Genomic DNA, 20,471 nt, shown 5'->3' on the forward strand with positions numbered 1-20,471 from the left:
TTAATTACCACTAATCTATTGGGGAATGAATCTTTGTCTTATATTTTTGATTCACTTTTCTCTATATCATGAATATCAGAATTTTATCAGATATCTGATATAAAAATTGTTCATCTACTTAATAGTTTCTTTTAGATATCCTCATTTTGTTCATTCGAAAGCTTTTAATTTGAAGTAATAAAAATTGTCTGTTTAATCCTTTATGTTCTCTCCTCCTTTGCAATGTCTGAGCAAGAATTTTTACCCAGCTGAAATTATGAAATATTCTTCTGATTCTGCCTAATGTTGGTTTTGGTTTTTTTTGATGTGACATTTGTGGCATTTTATATGTATCCCTTTGAAACTTTTTTGTGGTATATGGTTCAAGATAATTGGTCTTATCCTGATTTCTGTCAAAATACTTTTTAGTTTTCCTAGAGTTTTTATCAAATAAGGAGTCATTCCCCCATTAGTATGTCTTTTTGGACTTTTTGAACATTAGGTTATTGAATTCAATTGTTTCTTTTCCAGGCTTATTTATTATGCCCTTTGTGTTCTAGCCAAAATGACTTTCTTGCTGTTTCTTGTACTTGGCCATTGTCTCCTGCCTCCAGCTTTGCCCAGGATGCCTTTTTACCCAGAATGCATGCCTTCATTACCTTTACCTCCTAGGATCCTTAGCTTTCTTCAGAGTTCTCAGCTCATTGCCACCTCCTGTGGGAATCATTTCCTGATCTTTCTGTAGTTTGCCTTTCCTCGAATCATTTTGTATATACTTATATTTACATGTTTTATTTTTCCTCTTCCCAGTAGAATATGAGTTTCAAGAGGTCAGTTTTTGTTTCTCTCTTTGCCTTTGTATCCCCAGCACATGGTACAATGCCTTACACATGAAACATCTTAATAAATTCTTGTTGGGTTGGATTGAGAAGTTGCCACGTCTGGGAACTGCAATTAAGCCAAATTTGAGTGTGATTCTAAAGTATATGAAGAGAGTAATATGAAAGGTATCCAAATGGTGAAGGGCTTTAAATGCCAAGATGAGGAGGGCTGTGGAAGATTCTTGAACAAAGGAATGACATGGTCAGATTGAATGAAGCTCTAGGAGAATCTCAATTCAGCTCCTTAAGAATCATCCAAGGGCGCTAAAGCTGAGAATGAGGTGAGGTAGACAAGAAATGCTAAAGGATAACAACCACCAAGAAATTGTTGTTTGTTTTCGATATATTGGCACTAAGAAGAAACTCAGGAAGGAATAGGAATACTAGTTGGCATGGACAGGACAGTGATAAGAGCAAAGAGAAGGAATAGTTGCTCAATTCTTATTTCATTTCTCCTTTTAATGCCAAGGAAAATAATCTCTAGACTAGAGAATACAGAAAAGGGTAGCTAATAGGCCATCAGTGCCCAAGATAAGGAGGGAGTATGTTAAGGAACCACCTAGATGCCCTTAATGAATTTGAGTCACTGCTCCAAATGAACTGTGTTTTCACCAAAAAGATTGGCAGATGTAAGGGTAGGACTACTATTGATGATCTTTGAAAGATAATAGAGAATGGAAGACGATACTGTAAAACTAAAGAAGGACGAATGTTCTAATTTTCCAAAAAAGAGGAAGAGAATAGAATTTGAAAAGAGAACTCTTCTCCAAGACAAAATTCTAGAATGTGTTATTAATAAGATAGAGAGCATGGATGCATCAAGAACAAGGCATTTAATATTAATCTCATTTTTTTGATAGAGTTACTAAACTTGTAGATCAGAAAAATTATGTAATTATCACCTACCTAGATGTTGATAAAGCATTTGAGAAGTCTCTGATGTTATTCCTTTTGAAAGTGGGCTACACAGTGGTACAGTTAAGTGAATCAGAACTGGCCACATCCAAAGAGTCATAAACATTTGGAAGAGGGCTGTGGTGGAATGATCCCAGGACTATGTTTGACCCTTTACTGTTGGCCATTTTTATCAGTGATGTAGATAAAGTCATAAATGGAATATTTGTCAAATTTTTTTGTCATCTCTATCATAGAGGTTCCATCTTAGAATCAATACTAAGTTTTGGTTTCAAGGCAGAAGGTGGTAAGGGCTAGCAGTGAGATTAAGTGACTTGCCCAGGGTCACACAGTTAGGATGTGTCTGAGGCCACATTTGAACCCAGGATCTCCTGTCTCTAGGCCTGGCTCTCAATACAGTGAACCACCCTCTTCAAATTTGATGCAAAGGCAAGTAGTGGGGAATATCCATCTGGTTTGTTAGCAGTATCAGCATCTAAAAACATGCTAGAATATTAGGCCAAATCTAATAAGATGAAATTTAAAGAGGAGGATAGGGAATAGACTTGGGATTTCATTGTAGGGAATCTCCCTTTAGTAGTATGGGTCAATATTTTCTCACAGCTCACAGTCTTGGAGAACTGCCTCCAAAATTGTGAGGTTGAGGAACTTTCTCCAGATCACAGAGTCTGTGTGTGTCAGAAAGAGGTCATGAACCGAGATCTTTGTGGCTCAGGCCAGCTTTCTCTTCTCCATGCCACACTGCCTTTCACAAAGGTAAATGTAGCCTTATACTTGTCAGTTCAGGATGGGACAGATACTGCTAGGTAACAGTCTAAAAAAGACCCATGCATTTTAGGGCAAAATCAGCCAATACAGATGCTATCATTGTGTGATCTGAGGCTGCTTAAGGGAGACTCAGGGCCAGGAATGACCTGCTGTAACCTTCCCTATTCACACTTAGGTGTTTGGAGCCTTCTTTTCTGTTATAGGTAATTAGCTCAATTGTTAAACCAGGAACAACCAGAATGGTGGCAGGCCTCAAGATCATGCAGTAGGAGGTGGAAACATTTATCCTGGAGCAAAGAGGACAGGGTCTCTCCTTCCATTACCCGAGGAGCTGTCATGGGAAGCAGGGGTGTTTGGCTCTGCTGGGTCGAAGAGGGCAGACTAATCATTGGATGAGAGTTGTAAAGAAACCCAGTCCTTCTTGCTATAAGGAAAAGTTTCTCACTAGAGCTATCAGAAACTGGCCTGGGCTGCTTAAGGAGTCAGTGAGCACCCCATCCCTGGAGATCTTCAAGAGAAAACTGAATGACCTCCCATCAGCTCTGACCCAGAGGTTTGTCTTGTTCAAATAGAGGTTGAACTAGTCGGCCTCTGGGATCTGTTGCAATTCTGTGATTCTCTGATTAGGGTTTAATTTTTAAGATCAGCAAATAAACTTTCAGAGTACATATCTATAAAGGGAATGCCATTATTTGAAATGACTTGTGGTATTTTTCATTAGGAAGATGTTTTTTATATTGTAATGGACTGATGGATCATCTGTATTACTGTGACGAGGGTAGCCACAAAGCATGGTACAAGAAGCCTGGCCGCTTCAGTGGAACATTGGTAAGGAAATTACACTAAATCATCATTTTCCATTTTTAAAGTCCTATACAGTAATGTAAAATCTCTTCATACTGTTAATCCCTGGTCACCTTTTGTGGAAATTGGAAAGAACCACAAAGTCTGTTCCACGGCTGGGTGGCCTTAGACACGTTCCTTGGGCTACTTGGGCTTCAGATTCCTGCTCTCTGCAATGAAGAGGTTGGACTGGATGGTCTTTCTGTGATTCTAAATGCTTTTCTGTGCCTTCCTTTATTTTCATTGTTCTCTTGGTGATTTTTCTAAATGCATCCTCCTGTTTGAAGATGGTTTTATTTCTCTTCCACTATTTGTTTTGGGTAATGTACGAGATGTGTTTGGGTTAGAGTATGGTTTGAAAGATAAAACCATCCAGTTTGGAGAGAAAAAACAAGGAGCTGTTAAAAGTTAAGGACAGAGAGAGGAACCGGAACCCCTTTCCATCTTCCCTTCCCCCAGATTGCTTCCTGCCTTCCTCTGTGCTTGCTGTATAATATTGGACAAGTCCATTGGGTCTCTCTGAGCCTTTGTGTCCTCATCTATAAAGTAAGAGAGTCCTTTCTAACACTAATGTTCTGGGACTGTGAGGCCTCACAGCGTAAACAGTTTAGTGAATTGTGAATCCTTAGAGGCAGTGTGGGGTAGTGGTGGAGAGAGAATTGTCCTCTGGGTCAGGAAACTTGCATTCACAGCCCATCTTTGATTCCCTGGCAGCTGGAACGTGCGCTGCGCAAGTCTCTGAACCTCTCACTACCCCCACAAGAAGTTGTAGAGTAGTTGCAGATTGGCGTTAGTGGGGGTTTCCTCATAATAGGATTGGCTATACAAATTAAAGCCCAAATCCATTCATTTAACCTTTCTAGGCCTCTCAATTTCTTTATCTGTAAAATAGTTTTAACAGTCCCTGCCTTCCAGGGAAAAATAAGTTTAATGTATGTAAATTTCTTTGCCAACCTTAAAGCACCCTATAGATGTTGTTAGCGACAGAGCACTCAGGTTCATATCTCACTACCAACACTTACACTCTTGGAATCTGGGGCAAGTTCGCCTCTCTGGACCTCAGTTTTGTCTTCTTTAAAATGAAAGCATTGACTAGATGACCTCTGAGGTCCCTTCCAGTTCCAAATCTGATCTTAAGATATATTTCCCACTGGATAAGTAGTCAAAGGATGTGAACAAATACCTTTTAGAAGGAGAAATGTAAATGTTCACTTACAATTACAATGGTTGTTCCACATCTATAATAAGAAAAATTAAAATGAATGAAAACAAAACAATTAAAACCAGTTTTCATTTTATACCTATAAATTTGGCAAAGATGATAAAAGAAAGAAAAAGTCTTAGGAGGTCCATGGTAATACAGATACACTAATTTTCTGAGAGAGCTGTCTGTGAATTGTTCTAATCAGATTAGAAAGCAATTTGGAATTCTGTGGAAAAAGTCAGTAAGAATTGTTGATATTTTTTGTGATAAATGCCCAGTGATAGCATTCCTGGCATTTACATCAAGGAAGTCAAAAGGAGAAAAAAAGGTTGTGTATATAATAAAGCAGAGTCATTGCAGCATAGTATATAGAGAGCTGGCCTCAGGAAGACCTTCACTCAAGTCCTGCCCTGACCCATCCTATTTGTGTCATCCTGAGCAAGTCAGTTAACTTATCAGTGTATCAGGCATCTCTCAGTGACTGCAAGTTGTAGAGAAGTTATCAGCCTGCACTGGGAAAAGGAGCTCCTTTTACCAATAAAATCACCTCTCTAGTCTTTATCCTTAAATAAAAGAGATTAATAAAAACATTCTTTGTGGTAGCAAAAAAAAAAAAATTAAATGCTGACCAAGTGGGTGGGTAGCCATGGACTGGTAATGGCTGAACAAATTGTTGTATTTGAATATAACAGAATCATGGCTACCTTTCTCCCATCCCTAGCCCCACTTCTTAGAATTCTTAGATTCCTTTGAAGCTCATTTCTGACCCCTGCTCCTCTGTAAGACCTTTCCTGACACAGAATGCAAGCTCTTCCAGGTCAAAGGCTATTTAATTTTAGTCTTCATAAACCCAGTGCCTAGTGAAATGCCTAATGCATAGCAAGCAATTAGTAAATGCTTGTTGGCAGATTGATAAATATGCCTTATCTTATTAGAGTTTGAACAATTTTTCAAGTGGTTATCGAAAAATTGTTTTCTTTCTGTTATGTCCTTTCTGTTCATATCCTTTTCGGATTGGCAAATCCCTGCCTAGGCCACTGTGTGGGATAGGCTCCAGCCACAATTCACTTCACACACAGGTCAACTTGCTTTGCCAATATTTCTTCTTCTTCCTCACCAACTGTTTTATTTGATGTGGGCACTCTTCTGTCTCCCTTTATAGTTCATCTTTTCAAACTGGAATGTAAGCTACATGAATGTGAGCAAACATGGCCTACATTGTTTGCTTTTATTTGTATTTCCAGTGTGCAACATTACACCCTGTGCTTAATAAATACCTTTGTCTGTCTGTTCTTCCTTTAAATTCGGTGAAATATGCTGTTATTTTGCTGGCTGTGTTACCTTTTTTTTCTTACTCTTGGGATGTCTCGATAGCTACCACATGATCTACAAATTGGAGATATTTTCATCTCTCCTTTGCCTGTCCCTGTTTCCTTAGGTTTTTTCCCTTATCTCATAGTATTTCAAATACTATGATGTAGAATGAAAATAGTAAAGAGTAGATACTCCTACTTTGACACTCTTCTTTGTAGGATATTATCTACTATTTCTCCAATATATGTAATACTATTTCTTGGTTTCAAATATTTTTTAATTTTGTTAAAGGAAAATCCTGTTTATAGTTTTTTTTTTTGTCAAATGCTTTTACTGAAGCTAATTGATGGATAATTTATGTTTTCTTGCTGTTACAATATTTAACTTATTGCTATACTAGTATAGAACCATTCTTGCAATCCAGGAATTAATAATACTTGATCATAAAAATGATTATTGGTATAAATAATAGCTAACATTTTATATGATATAATATAACACTTTAAGATTTGCAAAGCATTTTACAGATATTATTTCATGCTTATAACAGCCTTTTTAGGGTAGGTGCTTTTATGATTCCAATTTTCCATGTAGAGGTTGTAACTTGCCCATAGTCATACAACTAATGAGGAAGTATTCAAACTTAGGGCTTCTGATTCTTAAGTACAACATGTACTGGATAACTATAAGTATACAACCCCACTTTTACATAGGCCTGTATCTTGGCAATGTGGAATTATTAATTATTGTCATTATTATTGTATTAGGGTTTGTTAATTGGCATTATAGACCTATAGACTTTCCTATCTTTAAGGTTTTTTTAACAATAATTTACATGAAGGCATACTCAGCAAGGATGTTAGTAAAGAAAAGGCAAATTTACAAAAGTGATCTTCTGAGTAGAGCTTATCTTTACCATCACATAGTTGACTAAAAACTGTACAGAATACAAGAGATGTCAGCAAGGATGCTATCAGGTAGTGAAATGGTGAGATAGTGAGAAGTGAACCACATACTGAAATTATTTAGAAAGTTGATATTTGGGGGCAAAAGGCAACAAGGATTTGAAGAACTAGGTCAGCTTATAGTTTTATATACATTTTATATACATATTTATATATGTGTATACACAGATAGATAGTAATGACATTTCAACTTGTAGTTCCTTTCTTTGTTTCTTTGTTTCTTTGTTTCTTTGTTTCTTTGTTTCTTTGTTTCTTTGTTTCTTTGTTTCTTTCTTTCTTTCTTTCTTTCTTTCTTTCTTTCTTTCTTTCTTTCTTTCTTTCTTTCTTTCTTTCTTTCTTTTTAAATCTTGCCTGGTTTAGAAAAAGCTCAGTTTTTGGACTCCCTCAGTTGTATTGCTCTATATTATGGGTACCTAAATTGACAGTTACATGAGTCTGAAGTTTGTCTAATTTTGGTAAAAAGAAAAGTCATCTGGATAGAATTTAATTATGCTTTATGGGGAAGTTGAGAGAGAACCACCTTTTTATAAACATACATTTACATATATTTATAAACAAACATAAACATATTTATAAATACATCCATAATGAGGCTGAATAGCATAATGTTAGAATGGAAGAAGCCTTAGAGATCAATTAGTTCAGTTCCATGTAATGGAGGGAAACTGACTTGCCACAAGCAATTTATAAATGGCAGAGCCAAGACTCAGATTCAGATCTTCCTAATATTAGTTCGGTATGTTTCATATGTATTATTGAGGTAGATTTTTTTAATGAGGTGAAAAAAAATCATTAAAATTACAACATTAAGAAAAATTACTACCAAGTTTCTGTGTCAGCAAGCTCAGAAGAACATTATTAGTCATTCTTTTCCAATTACATTTTAGGATGCCTTTTTGAAAATTGTTCGAAATGAGGGCATAAAATCATTGTGGAGTGGTCTTCCCCCTACACTGTGAGTTGGAATTTGATTTTTTATACTACCTATATTGTGCCTATGTATGATTTCACAACAATGAAGTTGGGCTAGTAATATATTTTAATAACAAGACAGTAACAGTAATTTACTGCTTTATTTCCTTTATAAAAATGTGTTTCTCATTCTTTAGGTCTGCCTCTCATACTGAAGAATGTATATAATATGAAACATGTTAATAAAAATATGAAATATGATATATAATATGAGATATGTTATGCTTTGTTTTTCTGTTTAAATAGCTGTCATTTTCTAAAAATTCCACAAGATAGCTGTTATATATGAGTTAATATGTCACTTGTAAGTTTTAATGATAAAATTATAATTGGGTTTTATGTAACAAAAAATTGTTAATAACCAGTACTCATGTTGCCGAACTATTATTCTTTTCATCTCCTTATTGACTGTTCTTTTAAAAAAATACTATCAGTGAGTGATAAAGTGATAAAGTATGGTACTTTAGGTGGTTTATTGTATAAATATATTTTAGATATTTCTAAGATGAGAGTGTCTATACCTGGTTCCTGACTTGAATGAATAACAAACATGCAGTATTTAATTAAAAACATATATTAGTATTCTATCAAATGTAATACCTAATATCTCATTAGTTCTTTCACAGAGGTTTTAGTTTCTCTTTCCTCCCTAGAGTATATCAGTAGGTTTGTATGGGATAGGTTACTTCTCCTGTCGAAGAGGTGAACAAGACAAACCAGAAAATTCTGAAAATTGCTGCCTTAGAGGACTTGTGATATTCTTCAGCCAGAGCAAAGTTTGAGGGTTTTAGCTTTCACCTAATTCAGCTTGCTCTTGTAGTGAGTACTCCAGCTTGCTTTTTTGAGCATGCACTGTGCTTTCTGGTCTTTGGGTCTTAACTGATCTATCTTTTTCAGAGTGATGGCAGTTCCAGCTACAGTTATATACTTTACTTGTTATGACCAGTTATCTTCATTTATGAAATCTAAACTAGAAAATGATGCCTACATACCAATTTTTGCTGGAATTCTGGCCAGATGTGAGTCAAAGTCTACTATGTTATTTTAAAATTCCATTTTGTAGTGGTGTTATTTTATTTGCACATCCTCCATAGAGTTGATAATACCAGCATCATTATGTATAACATTGGTATAGCTTGCAGAGTGATTTCTTACAATAGTCCTGTGAGGAAGCTGAAACTCCAAGATTGAAGATCTTAGAGATCCTAGATAGAAGGGCTTCAGATTCCAGGTCTAAGGTGCTTTCTGTCATAACTTGCTCCTGTAGGCATCATGCAATTCAGTCAGGATCAAAAGACCTTCAAGGAATTCTACACGTCCGCAGAATTTTGTGATATCTCTCATGGATCAGAAAAGTTCCTTGCTAAACTTAGCTTGGATTTCCCTCCTTCTGAAGGCCTCTCCTTTGAGTCTCTAGATTAAAAAATAAGGTGAATTTAGTGCCTGAAGCCCACCCAAGAATGGTGGACTTGTGTGTGTTTGATTAGATTCAGAGCAACTGATCTTTTCCATTTAGACATGGATGCTCAAAGATAAATCAGAAGCAAGAGAGCTTCTACCTATTGGAAGTGAAGTTTGAAGGATGCTGGTTGGAAAGGGGTTTTTGCTTTAGTCTTTGTTGAGTTATAGGGAATGAAGTGATATTATACTTGAATGGATAGAAGCCTGGAATGAGAAGAACCAGGATATCATAGGAAAGAGGAGTTTGGTAAATGCCACCCGAGAAAACGAATATCTCATGAAATATGCAGGAAATCTGTAGTGATAAAAAAAGTTGCAATATAGTGGTAGCAGTATATATTTGGGGCCTAAACTTTGGTCATACCTCAAGAGAAATATGGAACTTCTATTAATATCAGTAAGACATTAAATTATGCTTTTTCATGTATACTTTGACATATATATGTATATTATTTTCAGTAGGTGCAGTAACTGTAATAAGTCCCTTAGAGTTGATTAGAACCAAAATGCAATCCAAGGCATTTTCTTATAAGGAATTACATCTGTTTATCAGACGGAAATTGTCACAGGATGGTTGGATTTCACTCTGGAGGGGTTGGAGTCCTACTGTTCTTAGAGATGTGCCTTTCTCAGGTAGGATTTATCTCTTAAGTAAGAATTATAGTATGAATTTTAGATTGTATTGGTTACTTATGTGTACACTTTGTGAATGAATCATATTTTAAGCTTCTCTGGGGCTATAGCATTATCTTTTGTACCTCTAAAATGCCAGAATCAATGCTGAGCTTCTAGATATAAATAAATTAGAGCATATTTATAATCCAAATTTTGCCTCTCTTATTCTGCCATTTGGTTCACATTTGACTAAATTTTGTTTGGTGAATGAAAGCTTACTTTAATATTAATCTGAACATAACACAATTAGTACTGTCACTATAAGAAAAGTATTTATTTTATTATTTAAGGTCAGCCATGAATGATATGGGGTTCAATTAGAAGATGAAATTATTTTTACCATTGTTATCCATGGAATCATCAAAGAATAATAGAAATTTGACTTCTGAATTTGCCTTGTATGGGCTATCAGCAGAAAGTTACTACATAAGTAAGGAGATCCTATTTGCTGAGAAATTGTAAGATTATGAAAAAGAAATGGTACAAAGGATGGTGCTCATTTCACAACTTCTGCTTGTCTAAGATCTACATGAATTATGTTTTCTCCCTATTCTCTTGTTTCTCTTCCCTCTTTTCTCTGCTACTCCTTTGTTTTATTCTTTTCCTCTCTTCCTTCTCTTCCTTTGCTTCTTTCATGCATGTTGGCATGTACTGTTTTGACACATAAGATCATGGAACTGTATGATTTAAGATAAGTTAAACACCAGTGTCTTAATCCCTTCCCCATCCCAGAAAGATGTGTAATCTCTTAAAGATATCCAAAGAAGAAAAGGCAGTGCTTCTTTGCAGTCTATTTTACTGCTTAATTTTAAACAGTAGGATTTTAAGCCAAACAAAACCTGCCTCTCTGTCTTCTTGTCTTATGTAGAAAAATAAAACATTAAGCAATGACTTCTTACATACTTATAAAATTGAGCAGCTAGGTGGTATAGTGGTAAACTGGGAGTTAGAGTCAAGAACATTTGGGTTCAAATCATTAGTCACTTACTAGCTGTGTGACCCTGGGCAAGTCTTTTAACCTATCTCAGCCTTAGTTTCCTCATTTTTAAGGATAGCATCAACCTTGTAGTTGTGAAGATCATTTAAGATACTATGTAAAATGCTTGGAAAACCTAAAAGAGGTATATCGATGCTTACTAGTATTATCAACTTTCTGAACTTCTCTTCCATATTTTCTCATTTCAGCTGTTGAAAAAGTTTTTCATAGTACCTTTTTCCTTATTTCTTACATTTGTATTCTTTAACTCATTTTTCCACATTCTTTTTTAAGAAGCAGACTAGAATTTAAGCAGAATCTAAGAATTTCATAACTCTTGACAACAAAGAATTTTTAAAATATAAAGATTATTTACTGGTTCTTGTAAGTCCTTCTTTTAATATGCATCCTATTTTTATGGTGTGTAGTTATGTATATTTTAGCAATAATATATTGCAAAATCACAATTCCTTACCATTGGCTACCAAGTTTTTCTGCTATCCTTATGCTTACTTAGTCTTTTTCCATCCTCTATGGTTTTTTGGTGGGGGGGACAAAAAGGGGCTGTCTATCTATAGCTACCAGTTGCTATCACACCATAGCAATAAACTGCCTAGCAATGAAAGTTTTCTAAGTTACCACGTATTAACATTATGCTTTATATTTTTGTTGATTTTTAAAAATATTTCCCCAATTACATTTTAATCTGGTTTGCCTGCACTTTGTATATGTCTTTTATATGCCACTTAAAATGTGCTTGAGTAGGGAATATCTGAGCAGAAAGCAAATGGACTGTGTTGATTCTGTCCTAGATTAAGGATTTTCTTCTCTCCTTTTATTAATATAGTACAGATGTGTAATAGGAGCTTTTATATTCCATTTCTCAAAATATTTCTTTTCTCTTTTCACAGCAATGTACTGGTATAACTTTGAAGTGCTTAAGAAGTGGCTTTGCAAATGCTCTGATAAACGTGAGCCAACCTTTGCGATTAATTTTACTGCAGGGGCATTATCTGGTTCTGTGAGTCATTTTTCTATTATTAATATTTTAATTATGGTCATATAATTTAAAATTGTATATATAACTACTAATTAAAATAATATGTAAATAGTTTTTTTTGATGGGGGAAAGTGTCCAGTCTTAAAATTTTATTGGCATAAGTACCTGTGGGTTTAGAAACTCCCTCTATCAATGCAGATCACCAACTCCTCAGTAGCTTATGATTGCAGGCAGTTGCCTAAGTTGCTGAAATGTTGTTCCTATTGAGGATGTGTGAGAGACTAGACTCAAACCTATCTCTTCTTGATTCTAAAGCTAGCCCTCTGCCATTGTATCATTCTTCTTATGTCACATATCTGTCCTGTGCCTTAAAAAGACTTTAAAACAATTCAACCATTCAAAAGGGTTTTCTGAAGTATTTAAAAAATTGCTTAAGTATAATAAATCAAATGCTTTAAACAGTTAAATATATATGTAAATACTAAAATAAACATGGGCCTTTAAAAAAGGTTCTCTCTATTGACAACCCATGACAAATTTTTGATCAACTCATATAGTGTAATAGGTAACTTCTGGGAAGAAGATGGAGACCAACTTGAGTGACTGACAGATCGTCCGTTATAGAACTTAGAACTTACCAAATGGCATGAGCCAAGGGCAAAAGACAGTTCCTACCACCACTATACAAGCCCAGGGCCAGAAGGCTTCAGGGTCTCATTTTTGAGAAGGGCTCATGGGGTAGTGAAGGGTAGGTAGGCCTATAGATCTGCATATCCAGCATCTGTACCTGATTGTCTCATAATATCCATTGACGACCTATTACTGAACAAGGCTGCGAGATAAGCATCAGCACCTGCTATGAAGAACATCACAGTCCCTTCCTTTCACTTGGTCTAGATCACGGCCGGGTCTGGGAGGGAGAGAAGCCTCTCCAGCTGGCTGCCAACCTGTTACTTATTGATTGGCCTAATCTAACTCCCATAGGTTTAGCATAGCCATCCCCAACACCACTTTCCTTATCCTGAATCCTTTATAGCATTAAACCCTTTGAAACATATCTCAAAGTGAAGACTGATAATCTCTTTGAGAGCAAGTGAATAATTACAGCCCAAGGGGAAAGAGGATCTTACCTAAATCACAATCATTCAGCTTTATCTGGACTCAATACCAATACTGGCCTTATTACCAACCTTAATCCTCTAACCCAGGGGTCCGTAACATAAGGCTCTTTTGAGGGCCAGATATGGCTCTTTCTGCAGGAGCCATAAAGTCCATTTTTTTTTCAGGCGCTGTTACAGGAGCGGCACTGTGAGCACTGTACGGCTCTCACGAAATTACATTTTAAAAAATGTGGCGTTTATGGCTCTCAAGGCCAAAAAGGTTGCCGACCCCTGCTCTAACCTAACCCCAAGCCAAGTAGCCAGAGGAGCTGTGTGAACTCTATACAGCTTCTCACTCCATCACTTTGGTTTGGGCACTGTCTGTGGGGTCAAGTGCTTCACTGAGCTGAACATTCACAAGCCCTGGTGGTTATCAGCACACCTTGGTGGCCACCCAGGCACCCTTATCCTCACTCAGCCTAGATCCATTTACCATCTAGGGATCTTGGGCCAGCTTGTCAGGCCCATCTTATTCAAGCACCATACCACCCTGTATAACAATAGGTTATAGATTTAGAGGTGGTGGGGATTTCAAAGGTCTTTCATTTTATAAATGAGGAAACCGAGGCCCAGGGAGTTTAAAGGACTTGTCCAAGACTATGCAAGATGCATCAGAGGAGGACAAACCCATTTGTGATTCTTATTAGGTTATTGATATCTGTAAATAACTGGTAATTATAATTTATATTTGTCACTTGTACTTTCACATATATTAATTTATCAATCGTGACTTCCTGGGTACCTATTAGTGCCTCCTAATCACTGTGTTTTTTTGTGAACATCTTGTATTGTTTTGTCTCTGAACATGCTTTGACTTCCAGTAGACTGTAATTCAGTTCTTTGAGAGCAGGAACTATCCTGTCTTTTTATTTGTATCCTTAGAGCTAGATTCTGACACATAGTAGGTGCTTAATAAATGCTCATTGATTGATTCATTTTAAGCTATATTATATCTATATGAAATGGGAAGTACAAGTGTTGTTTCCATTTTGCATTTAAAGAAACAGACTATCAGTTTGTTACTTGTCCAAGGTCTTTCTGACCAATTCCAAGTTTATATATCTTTTTCTGTAGTGTATTGTTTCTCATTAGGAAGTAATCTTTAAATTTTGTACCTTGTATCTGTGTCAAGTGTTTTAAGTAGTCTGTAGCACTGGAATCACTTGAAGACTTTGTTGCTAATACTTCCTTGAAAACATTTTTAATTAATAAGTAGATACTACCTAAAATAATTGAATCTAATATATTATAGAGATGAGTCAGCCCCTGGCACCAGGAGCTTAGGTTTTCATCTGAGAAGCAATATGTACATATCAATATATACAAAGTAAGTAGAAGGTAACTTTTTTTGGCATTGGCAGGAACGGCCTCATGGTAGTGGTTACCCTGGCCTAGAGCTTGAAGGAAGTGAAGGATTTTAACAGGTTGAGGTGAGGAGAGAACATATTCTTGTCACTGGGGCAGGGGAGATAGGATGCTCCTAACCTATATGAAGGTCCATATATGGTCCTTCATATATGAGGAAAAGTCAGAAGGCCAGCCAGTTTGGTTTGTCAGAAGAGTTCATGAAGGGAAACAACATAAAGGCCTGAGAAAGTATGTTGGAGCCAGGCAGGTTGCAAGAGTCTTTAAATGTCAAGAATAGGAATTTGCATTTGGACCTAGTGACAGGAGAGAGTTATTGGAGCTTATTGTGGGAGGGAGTAACTGAGCAGAGTTAGGCTTTTGGAATATAATTTTTTAAACATTTTGATTTAATAATTGTTTTTAACATTTTTCTTAAATTTTTAAATTCCAAATATCTCTTTCCCTCCTACCTCCTCCCATATGTGCTGAGAAGGCAAACACTATGATATCACTTATATCTGTGAAATCATACAAAACATTTCCATAATTAACCATATTTCAAAAAAGAAGCAAGAAAAATAAAGTGAGAGAATTATGCTTCAATTTGCATTCATAGTTCATCATTTCTCTCTTTTTACGTCATGAATCCTTTGAATTGTCTTGAAGCATTGTATTGTCAGAGTAAACAAGTCTTTTACAGTTGATCATCATTACAACATTTCTGCTACTATCACAATGAATTCCTGGTACTTCTTCCTTCACTTTGCATATCATATGCCACAACTTGTTCAGCTATTCCCTAATTGAAGAGCAGCCCCTTGATTTCCAGTTCTTTGCCACCACAAAAGAGCTGGTATAAATATTTTTGTACATATTAAGTCCTTTCCCTTTTTCTTTGATCTCTTTGGAATATGTACTCAGTAATGGTATTTTAGGGTCAAAGAGTTTGCACAGTTTTAGAGCCCTTTGGGCATAGTTCTAAAATGTTTTCCAGAATGGTTGAACCAGTTCACTACTTCACCAGCAGTTAATGCATATACATATTTTTCCTTCATCTCCTCCAGCATTTGTTATTTCTGAAAGGTGTGAGGTGGTACTTCAGATTTGTTTTATTTTGCCTTTCTTTAATCATTTGTGATTTAGAACATTTTTAAATATGATTATAGATAGATTTGATTTCTTCTGAAAACTTCCTGTTTATTTCCTTCCAACATTTATTAACTGGAACTTTTATTTTTATAAATTTGCCTCAGTTCTATACTCAGTATATATATTTGAGAAATGAAGCTTTCAAAATAGAAACTTGCTATAAAAATTTTGATATTACTTCATTGTCTGGCACCATTTAACATGAGTTTCACTAATCATCTCTTTTAATTAGGTCTGTTTTTGCTTTTCCTTTGTCTGAGATCATGATTGCTATCCCTACTTTTTTTTTTAAACTACAGCTAAAGCATACTAGATTCTCCTCTATCTCCTTATTTTTAACTTGAAATATGTATCTTTCTGTTTCAAGTGTGTTTTTTTAAAAAAAATTATTGTTAGATCCTGGTTTCTAATCCATTCTGCTTCCATTTTATGGGTGAACTCATCCCATTCACATTCACAGTTAATGATTACTAACTATGTATTTCACTCCATCCCATTTTCTCTCTGTCTCTCAATGTGTGTGTCTCTTTCTCTCTCCTTCTTTCCTTCTACTTTCCTGTTGAGCAAATTACATTTCTATAGACAACACTCAAGTGTATTTGTGTATATATATATATATATATATATATATATAACTTTTTTCCTCCCCTCTTTGAAACAATTCTGATGAGTTTGAGGTTCAGGTGTTATTTGCATCACTCTCCCTGCCACTTTCCAACTACTGTAGAGTATTTCCTTGTGTACTTTTTTTATATTAGTACATTTTTCCCATTCTACTTCTCTCTTCACCTTTCTTTCAATGCATCTTATTTCTCATCCCTTCATTTTTTTTGGAGATTATTACAATATAATCAACCCAAAACCATGCTCTCTTTCTATGTAGAGTCTTTTTACCTGAGCTAATGATAAAATTCTTAGGTGTTGTGTGTATCATCTTTCCATATGGGAATTTAAAAAGTTTTATTTTGATTCCTTTATGAATACTCTTTCATGTTTGCTTTTTTATGCTTCTCTTGAGTATTCTGTTTGAATGTAAAAATTTTTTATTGACCTCTGATATTTTCAACAGGAATGCTTGAAAGTTGTCTAGTTTATTAAATATCCATTTTTACCCTTGAGATTTTATTATATTTAGCCTTACTGGGTAGGTGATTGTTGGTTGCAATCCTAGGTCTTTTGCTTTTTAGAATTGCATATGTTCTTTATGCCTTTAATGTGGAAGCTGCTAAATCTTGTTTGATCCTGACTGTGGTGCTACAATATTTGAATTGTTTCTTTCTGGTTTCATCAAGTATTTTTTGTTTGACCTGGATGCTCAAAAATTTGACTATATTCCTGGGAGTTTTCATGTAGGGATCTCTTTTTGAAGGTGATTGGTAGATTCTTTCAATTCATGGCAGTTTTATGTTATAATTTCTTAAAATATGATGTCTGGGCTCTTTTCTTTGATCATCACTTTTAGGTAGACCAATAATTCTTAAATTACCTTGATCTGTTTTCCAGGTAATTTGTTTTTCTAATGAGATATTTCACATTTTCTTCTTTTGACTTTGTTGTAATGTTTCTTCATGGAGTCATTAGCTTCCACTTGCCAAATTCTAGCTTTTGAGGAATTATTTTCTTCAACATTTCGTACCTTTTATTGCACTTGGCCAATTCTGCTTTTTAAGGAGTTTTCTTTAGTGGATTTTTGGACCTCTTTCACCATTTGGCCAGTTCTGTTTTTTAAAATGTTACTTTCCTCAGTATTTTTTGTACCTCTTTTACTAAGCCGTTAATTCTTTTTCAAATTTCCTCATATTTTTCTTTTCCTGTTTTTTTTTTCTACCACTCATTTCTATAACCCTTTTAGGAGTTTTTGTTGGGTTTAGGTCCAATTAGCATTTTTATTTGAGGCTTTTTTGGGTAGCTATTTTAACATTGTTATCTTCTTCTGAGTCTTGTTCTTCCCTGCTATTGTAGTAATAATTTTTTATAGTAAAATTTTTTTTTGTTGTTGTTGCTTGATCATTTTTCCTACCTATTTCTTGACTTTGGATTTTCTGTTAAAGTTAGGCTCAGCTCACCATGGGGTGGGGAGACACTGACCCATTCTTCAAACTTTTTTGGGCTGCTATTACCAGAGCTTATTCTAGGGATTTGCAAGTTTTTTGTGCTTCTAAGGTAGTGTCATCCTAGTAGAGTCACTGCACTTGTATGTGCTCTGCACTTTAACAAGGAAGGGCTTCTGGTCCTCTACAGCTTCAAGTTCTCTAATTTCTCTTTCCTTTGGTACTGTGACCAGAGCACTTATCCTTGTGACAAACCACTAGTGTCCCTTGCAGCCCTAAAAGTGTGATCCAGAACTTTGTGGAGGCAATAATATCGAATTGGAACACAGGAGATTGGGGTTAGACCTTTACCCATGAGAGTCATTTATACAGAGATCATAATTGAACCTCTGGGAGCTGTTGAGGTCACTGAGAGCAAAGAGAAGAGGTCTCAGACATAGGCTTGGAGCACACCTAAAGGGGTAGGACATAAATTATGTTCTAATCAATAAACACTTATTAAGCAACTGCTATGTGCCAGGCATTGTGTTTTGAGTTAAAGGAGATTGATAAGAGAAAAACTAAAAGCAATTTTCAGGAAAATCCAGAGACGAGAGAGTAGCCAATAGCAGTAGTATCAAACTTAAATAAAAATGGGGATGAGGGAGCATGCCACCACATACTGACTTAGTTTTAAAGTGTATTGTTATATCTATGTTTAGTTTTTAATTTTTATTTTGTTAAATACTTTGCAATTGTGCTTTTGTCTGGCTTAGGCAACAACCAGGAGGGACCCAGGTGTGGTCAGCAGTGACAGAGGCTGCATGACACATTCACATAATTTCTGGGCTTGAGGCACCATTCTATGTATTTAAGGACACAAACCCCAAAATAAACTAAGTCTTACCTTGAAGGACCTCTCTACTTTAGAAAGCTAGATGGGGATTGAGCAAAGGCCACGGAATTTGGCCAAGAGATAATTTTTAACTGTTAACAAAGGAGATTTCAACTGGATGAGGAAGTTAGAAGCCAGATTGCAAGGAATTAAAGATTCAGCAGGTGAGAAGAGAGGAAATGGAGGCAAACAATTGGACTGTGAACAGGAGAAAAATTGTTACAGGATAATAGTATGAGAAGATATTAGGGTCAAGAGAAGACTTTCTCTAAGGGATAAAGGAGCCCCTTTAAAGGTAGTATTTAAGAAGGAGCTTACTACATAGGAAACAGTTAAAAATTAGAGAGAGGACAAAGGGGATGATTTTAGGGGCAGTTATGAGAAGAGATTAACCTTGAGATTATTTCTATTTAATATCATCAGCCTTTTTCCTACCATTCCTGTTAGAAAAGGCTTCCAGAACTGACAGTTCAAATATTTACCATTTAAACTATTTGTTAAAAAGTTAAGATCTAATACCTTTTGAAATAAGACAAGAATGACACTATTACATTGGAAGTCTGTTTTCATGCTTAGGTTTTTTCTTTCCTTTTCTCTATTTCAGATTAGAAGAAAGTGTTCTTTTAAAATATTTGATTTAAAAAATGTTTATATTCCTCAATATCTTGTGGCCAATATGAGAATAGTGGTTCAATGAGAGTATCAGCATTTATCACTTTAATAATCATGCTTATTTTCTATTTGAAGGCAACATTTTTTCTTTGCCCCTTTATCTTAATAGTCTCAAATTTAGTTAGGATTTTCTTAAAGTTCATGTTCATGTTAAATAGTTCATTAATTGTACAAATTCTGAAGTTTAGGGGGAGACAAGGAGCTTATTGTTACTATACTATTTAATGATAAAGAATAATCAATGTTTACTTTCTGATAGATTGCATCTGTTGCAACTTTACCATTTGATGTAGTGAAAACACAAAAACAGACCCAACTTTGGAGATATGAAACTTCAAAAGGTAGGTTTTATGACTCTTTCAATTGATTTTTAAAATTTTTTATTCCTTAAATACAAATAAAATATCTGCTGTTTTTCTGTTTGAGTGAATGTTAATCTAGTTAGGAAATTAGAAATAAAAAAAATAAATATTTTCTGTTTTCATCTGCTGACTTTAATGATTTCATTTCTTATTTCTTTTTTTTAATTAAGTAACAATGATTTAATAAGGTTTTGCTATAATCGATAGTGATACAAAGTAAGTTTAAAGGAAAAATGTCTTGTTTGTTCAAAAATATTAGTAGCGGCTTTTTTTTCTGATGACAAAAATTGGAAAATGAGTGTATTCTCATTAACTTGGGAAATTGATGAACAAGTTGCAGAATAGGGTTTTAATGGTCTGTTATTATATTATAAGGAATTATAAGCATGATGTTTTCGGAAAAACCCTGAGATGACATCTGTGAATTTGTGCAATGAAGTAAGCAAAACCAGAAAACACAGTAAGCAGTAATAGCAATGTTATAACAAGGATCAACTGTGAAAGACAGGTTCTCTGATTAAAACAATGATCCAAGACAACGCAAAAGGATTCAAGATGAAAATTGCTATCTCCTAAGAGAGAACTGGTGAACTCTAAGTGCAGATTGAAGCGTACTTTTTAAAACTTTTCCTTATTTTTCTTGGGAATTTTTTTTGTATCTTATTTTGCAATATGACTAATATGGAATTATGTTTTACACAATTTCACATGTCAATGTCTATGGGAGGGACTGGAAGAAAAAAGTGTTTCATCATCCATATCATTCTATTTTTTCACTAGCTGGCCTCTGAGTTCTTGATCCTAGATGTATACCTAGGATCCTCTAGCCCTTTACCAACTCATCGATGCTTTGTTTGTTTTTTTAATTTAATTTTATTGATAAAGAAAATTTTTCCATGGTTA

At 35.2% G+C, this 20,471-nt stretch overlaps 1 protein-coding gene across 1 annotated transcript in view; it reads left to right on the forward strand.

Moving 5' to 3' along the window:
• Positions 1–20,471, forward strand: part of SLC25A40 (solute carrier family 25 member 40) — a 52,361-nt gene that overhangs the window by 24,965 nt on the left and 6,925 nt on the right. The window contains exons 4-9 of the mRNA XM_044679670.1: positions 3,265–3,371; positions 7,757–7,824; positions 8,739–8,860; positions 9,762–9,935; positions 11,865–11,974; positions 19,466–19,547. Coding sequence (XP_044535605.1) covers positions 3,265–3,371; positions 7,757–7,824; positions 8,739–8,860; positions 9,762–9,935; positions 11,865–11,974; positions 19,466–19,547 — 663 coding nt within the window. The remainder of the gene's footprint in view (positions 1–3,264; positions 3,372–7,756; positions 7,825–8,738; positions 8,861–9,761; positions 9,936–11,864; positions 11,975–19,465; positions 19,548–20,471) is intronic.

The sequence above is a fragment of the Gracilinanus agilis genome, chromosome 5 (genome assembly GCF_016433145.1).
Source record: "Gracilinanus agilis isolate LMUSP501 chromosome 5, AgileGrace, whole genome shotgun sequence".
Lineage (NCBI taxonomy): Eukaryota > Metazoa > Chordata > Mammalia > Didelphimorphia > Didelphidae > Gracilinanus > Gracilinanus agilis.